This window comes from Drosophila busckii, chromosome 3R (genome assembly GCF_011750605.1).
Source record: "Drosophila busckii strain San Diego stock center, stock number 13000-0081.31 chromosome 3R, ASM1175060v1, whole genome shotgun sequence".
NCBI lineage: Eukaryota > Metazoa > Arthropoda > Insecta > Diptera > Drosophilidae > Drosophila > Drosophila busckii.
The window spans coordinates 15,606,943-15,612,761 of NC_046607.1; the positions used below are offsets into that span (position 1 = coordinate 15,606,943).

The 5,819-nt window shown below is 44.7% G+C and overlaps 1 protein-coding gene across 1 annotated transcript; it reads right to left on the reverse strand.

Annotated features, from left to right (window-relative positions):
• Positions 1-301: 301 nt before the first annotated feature.
• LOC108602206 lies at positions 302-3,934 on the reverse strand. The gene is made up of 2 exons (XM_017990253.1): positions 3,675-3,934; positions 302-3,026 (listed from the first exon to the last, which is right to left on the reverse strand). The coding sequence occupies exons 1-2, from the start codon at positions 3,745-3,747 to the stop codon at positions 658-660; spliced, it is 2,442 nt and encodes an 813-aa protein (XP_017845742.1). The 5' UTR covers positions 3,748-3,934; the 3' UTR covers positions 302-657.
• Positions 3,935-5,819: the final 1,885 nt, after the last annotated feature.

A 5,819-nucleotide genomic window follows, 5' to 3' on the forward strand; every position in this document is an offset into this window, starting at 1 on the left:
AACGTAAGCATTTTAAAATAGTTTAGTAGTTGGCACAACAAGTAGTTCATTCGATATTGAGCTGGGCTGTTTAAAAACTGATTTTGATTTTTAAAATGTTGTATGCTACATACGCTAGAATATACACACATATTTACACAGTTACAGTTATAAGTTTATTATTAAAAGAGCGCGAGAGCACAGCAGACTCTGTTCTAAAATGTTTCGTTGCTAAAACTAAAAGTTGCGCTACTATATTCATATAGTACTATATATATATATTTATATACGAATTGAAAATAGTTAATCTTTATGCGCTAATGCTACATATACATATGTATATATCGTATATATATCCACGAAGCTACCAAATTGGAGGTTTCAAAATCAAATATTCCTAGTCTAGTCTTCACTTTGTACAGTTTAGAGAAGGAGCGTGGAGAAGGTTTTTGGTCTAGTATTTGTTGCAGAGAGCGCTATAAGCATTGCCTAATATATATATATATATATCTATATCTGAATCCAAACTAAAAGTCATGCTCATAATCTCGTTTTTTGATTTTGCCACAATTGCTTTGACGATCGCTTTACAAACCCATAAAGAGTCAATAGAGCTGATATGACATTAAATAGTAGCTATTGACCCCATGGTGCTATTTACACTTGCGTACCATAGTACTAGAGCGAAACAAACTCACTGCCGCCCTTGTCCACAGTGCTGCTAGTTGGCTCCGACGCCTCCGCTTGTCGCTCTGTTGTCTTCGCTTCGCTCTCAGCGCCGCTTGTCTGCTCCTCGGCCTCGTTGAAGAGCGTTTCAGTTTCAGTGCTGAGGCCGCCGCTGGCGGTAATGCGTCTGCCCATGTTGTCGTACTTGGGATAGGCGCCGCTGTCCGCCTTGCAAAGTGGACGCAGCGGTGTCGCTTCCATGTTGGGCGGCGTGCTGCAGCTGGCGGCAGCAGCTTGCGCTGCATTGATGCAGCTCACACAATTGGCCGCCGAAACGGGCACGGGATGATGACACTGCGCCACAGCATTGACGGCTGGTGGTGGTGGCGGCGGTGGCAGCTCCATGCCGCACTGATAGGCGCCCGTTTCCAGATTGTAGGTGACAATCTCGTCATGCGCATAGAGATTGGCTGCAGCGGCGGCGGTCTGCTGCAGCGAAGGATCTTTCTTGAGTATGCCACGGCGTGTGGTGTGGCGTGGCAACGTGGCGAACTGCGCTACCGCTTGGCTGTCGCTGCTGGCGGCGCCTCCAGCAGCATCGGGCACATCCTGCAGTCGCTTGGGTATGTTGAGCAGATCGGGATACATGTTAATGTCGGCACCATCGAGCATATCCTGCGTGACCGAGACGCGTATGAAAATGTTGCCAAATGTGGGATTGGGCACCATGTTGGAGCAGAATTCAGGTGGCGGTGGAAACACGCCCACATTCAATGGAAACTCCTCGGGCAGCTGATGCTGATGCTGATGCGAGTGCGCATGGACATGCTGATAGCCAGCCATGGAGGTGGGCACACTGATGAGCTGTTGACGCAAATGTTGCTGCTGTTGCTGCTGCTGCTGAAGTTGCTGCTGCTGCTGCTGTTGCTGCTGTTGTTGCTGCTGCTGCTGCTGGCGATGCTGCTCGACTGCGTGTATTTCAATTTGATTGAAGCCCAAAGTGGAATCGGTTTTGTTGATAACGTTGCTGGGATTGTTGTCAATGCCGTAGCTATCGCCACGATCGTTGGTGGTGGTGGTGACACTCGAGTCCAGCAGCTTCTTCTCCTGATCATTAAAGCTGACGCTCGACTTGACGCCCGCCTTGTTGGCATGTCGATGCTGGCGCGTGGTGCGTTTGCATAGACAAACGACAAAGCTAATGGCAATGAGCAGAAAAACGGTGCCAAAGATGCCCATGATGAGGCCAAAGTACCAGAACGTCTCCGGCGTCTTCACCAGCACATGCTGCACTATTTCGCTCAGATAGATGCTGATGTTCTGGGTCATGGAGCCAATCACATTGCTGGCAGTGCAGGCATAAGTGCCAGCATCCAAGCTGGTGACATTGAACACTGTGAGATTGCTCCAGAGCTTGTCCGAGGCAATGTTCTCATTGTCGAACAGCACATTGTCGTTGTCCAGCACTTTGCCATTGAGTTCCCAGCTTACCTCGGGCAGCGGATCGCCATAGACTAAGCAACTGAATGTTGTATTGCTGCCTATGTCGATGTTGCTGACCTCCTCGTTGTTAAAGATTTCAGCGCGCGGCGGACAGGCAAAGAGCTCATCATCCACGCTGTCCCAGCTGCGATCCTTTTGCGCTGGCGGTCCTTTGCACACCAGCGCCACGGAGCTCAGTCGACTGCTTACATACCAGCTGCGAAATTTGCGCAGCTTGCAGTTGCATTGCCAGGGATTCTCCTCCAGCGACAGTGTCTTCAGATTGGCCATATGCTGAAACACATACTCGCTTAGACTCTCCAGCAGATTGTTCTTCAGATTGAGAAACTCCAGCAGATTCAGATTGGCCAGCGACATGGGATCTATATACGATATTAGGCAATCGTGCATGTCCAGCGTGCGCAAGTGCGGCAATATGGGAAACTGATACGCCGTCAAACGCTTCAGCGGATTGCCATTCAGATAAAGTATGCGCAAGCGATCGTTGCCCATGAATGTGTCCTTGTCCAGCATTTCCAGCTTATTATCGGACAAATCGATTTCCACCAATATCTTCAGATTGCGAAAACTCTCTTTGTGTATATACTGCAGCTCCGATTTCTTCAGATATATGCGCTGCAGATTGAGCAGTCCCAGCGCCGAGAACTCCTCACGATTCAGATATGGTATGTGGTTGTCATTCAACACCAGCACCTGCAGCTCCGTGCTCAACGTATTCGGTATGCTTGTCAATTGCAGCGAACTGCAAATGGCTGACTTTTTGCCATTGGTCCACTTGCAGGTGCAGTTGGAAGCGCAGCTCAGTGACCAATCATCGGCCCACGCCCAGCTCAGCAGGCAGAGCGTCCAGAGCAGCGCAAGCAGCAAACGTTGTGTGCCTGATAAGAAAGAGAGAAAGAAACAGAGAGAGCAGAGCAGTGTCAGATATAAGTGAAAAAGCACAGAAAGAAATCAATTTTTTTTAAAATATTAAATTAAAAACTTAAAGTGCTTAAAATATAAGTGAAATTAATTATATATGAGCTGCAGTTGCAGTTGGCATTTGATATTACTCATACGTTATGTTGACCTAACAAAGTTGTCCAAAAGTTCGTTATAAATAAAGATAAAATTAAGTAACTTAAAAAGAAAATAATTCTTATACAGTTGCATTCTTGTTTGTATATAATATAAATAATTACGTATACGCTATGTATAACTTTTGAATTAGACTTTAAACAGTAAACCCTCAAAATAAAAGAAAGCAAAAAGTTTTGCTCAGCTTAAAGTGTAAATTGTAACTTTTGAGTTGCATTTTTAGTTGGCTGGATTACAAAAAATTACTTATACGTTACGTTAACACTGTCATTTATCTGTGATTATTCTAATTATTATTGAGCACCAGTAGTATATATTTATAACATTATTTTTATGTTATATGGCACGTTACTTTTTTGCAGTGTACTGCATCTAAAAATAGTAAAAAGCAAAGCCAATGATTGATGACCTTTTGACCCAAGCTATTGTTTTATATTTCTCATGCATACCTGGCAAGCAGCGACTGCTGCTGCTGCTTCTGCTGTTCCTGCTGCTCTTGTTGTTGGCCGCCATGCTGTGCATTGGTCCCGCTGCGCGCTGTGTGTGAGTGTATGTGTGTGTGTGTGTGTGTAACTCGTTGGCCCCGCCAATTGATGACTCTAAATGGGTTTGGCTGATTCGATTGCCATGTTTCACATCATGTTGCCGTCGCTGGCAAAAAGGCTCTCTCCATTACACATTACGCGGCACTTTGGCTACCAAAGGCAAAAAATTGTTCGTTGCACTCTCGCAAGCTGCTGCTGCGACAGCTGCTTATTGATTGCGCAGTCTCTTTTTCACACTCACTCTCTCTCTCTCTCTCTCTCTCTTTGTCTAAATTCAAGTGTAGATTTTGCTGCAATGTAAGAAATGCAAAGTAAAGAATTAAATTATTTGTTTTATTATATTTTCTTAAAATCTAAAGCTGCCCTAAGCAGCTTTGGCGCTTGCATTTAGTCAAGTTGTGGCAATAAAAGTTTTAGCTTTGCTTACTAACAAGCCTTAAATATTTAAATCTCTTGACCAATGCCAAAGTGCAGAAATTGGCAGCACAAAAGCAACAGCAAAAGCAAATGCTTGCCTCTTCTACTTTATCAGCCTCAATTGCTGCTGCCCTTTGTTGCTGTTGTTGTAGTCGCTGTCTGTAATTGTAGTTGCCTCATTGGTAATCTCTATTTACCGAGTTTCAGTCGTGCCATTGAATGGCCTCGACAAACAATGGGCCTCATACTTGAGGGTCTCAGACCCACTGCATTGGCTTTAAAATCGCCATTCAACTGGTATTTTGTAATTTGTTGTTCGACTTGACTTGCATGCAAGCCAGACAGCCAGCCCAGCAAGCTGTGGGGCAGCAAGCAGCATAACAATGCGGCGCCCATTAGCCAACAAACCCAAAACCCCAAGCCTGACCCACACCCACACCCACCTACTCATCCACCTACAAACCGCTCAGGCAAAAGCAAAGGCAAAGGCATCTTTACAAAATCAGCATCAAAAGCCTGTCGAATGGTTTTGTATTCTGCACTCGCCTCATCTTCACTCACTCTACAGATTTTTTTCTATTTTCTTTTTTGCTTTTTTTTGTTGTTTATGCTACAAAGTGTATATGGGGAGTTGGAGCAAAAAAAAAAAGAAGCAAAGCGAAATTTGCGGCAGCAAAAGCTGCCCAGCGTTGAATTAACTTACCTACACACAGACAGCAACAGACACACACACACACCATTACAGTAGTTAGAGCTAGAGAGAGAATGCGGGAGTCGCAGCACAATGAAAACGTAAAATGCTCTGAAGGTTCATTTGTCAATTTGCCATTTGAATTTGTATTTGAAATTCACTTGGCCGCTTTTTGCGCTTTGGTATCTCTGCCCCACACTCCACCCCTCATCGCTCTTTCTATTTGATTTGCGCTCTGTCTTCTGTCTTTCACGCTTGCTTGCTCGCTCTTGCTAACTTGGCTGCTGCTGCACAGGAAATATTATCCGCATTGCCCAAGCACCAGGACCAGCAGCAGCAGCAGCAGTTGCATTGCCTGCGCCTTCAGTCACGTTGGCTGGCAATTCAACTGATTTTTCTAACCCCCCAACTCACACACACTCTAACTTACAAACGTCGACAGTTTTATTTGTGCTGCTTTATGAACATATATAGATATATATATTTGAAAAGGCTGCGCAGCAAGACAGACGCCAACGTTGATATATTCATAAATGTGGCACAGTGGGCCACAAAGCGCACAAAGCCAAAAAGCTAATTTGATGGCCAATTGCCAAAATGTTGCATGCAGCAGTCAGTGCCACACACACACACTCGAACAGACAGAGAGAGCATATTAAAAAAATATTATGACTAGACCACAAGCACATAATAGTTGCATAGAAAATACTGCATGCCGCATATCGTAAACCAAATCAATTAACTTGATGTTCCACATTGATTGCAAGCCTATGATATTTTCAATTGCCAATTGCAGTTGCTACCACTGAAACTGCAACTGCAACTGTTTGGCAACCTTTGCAACGTCATTGATAAGCATTATTGCCATAATTGGATTTTATTGTATGTCTGTGTGTATTTGTATTTGTGTGTGTGTGTGTGTGTGTGTGTGCTGCTTGTCA

What these genes read in the sequence shown, in the direction of transcription:
- LOC108602206 (XM_017990253.1), bottom strand. Translation starts at nt 3,747, where the DNA reads ATGCACAGCATGGCGGCCAACAACAAGAGCAGCAGGAACAGCAGAAGC. An exon ending in CAGCAGTCGCTGCTTGCCAG is followed by an intron (nt 3,027 to 3,674) that starts GTATGCATGAGA and finishes CTTTCTTATCAG; the next exon opens with GCACACAACGTTTGCTGCTT.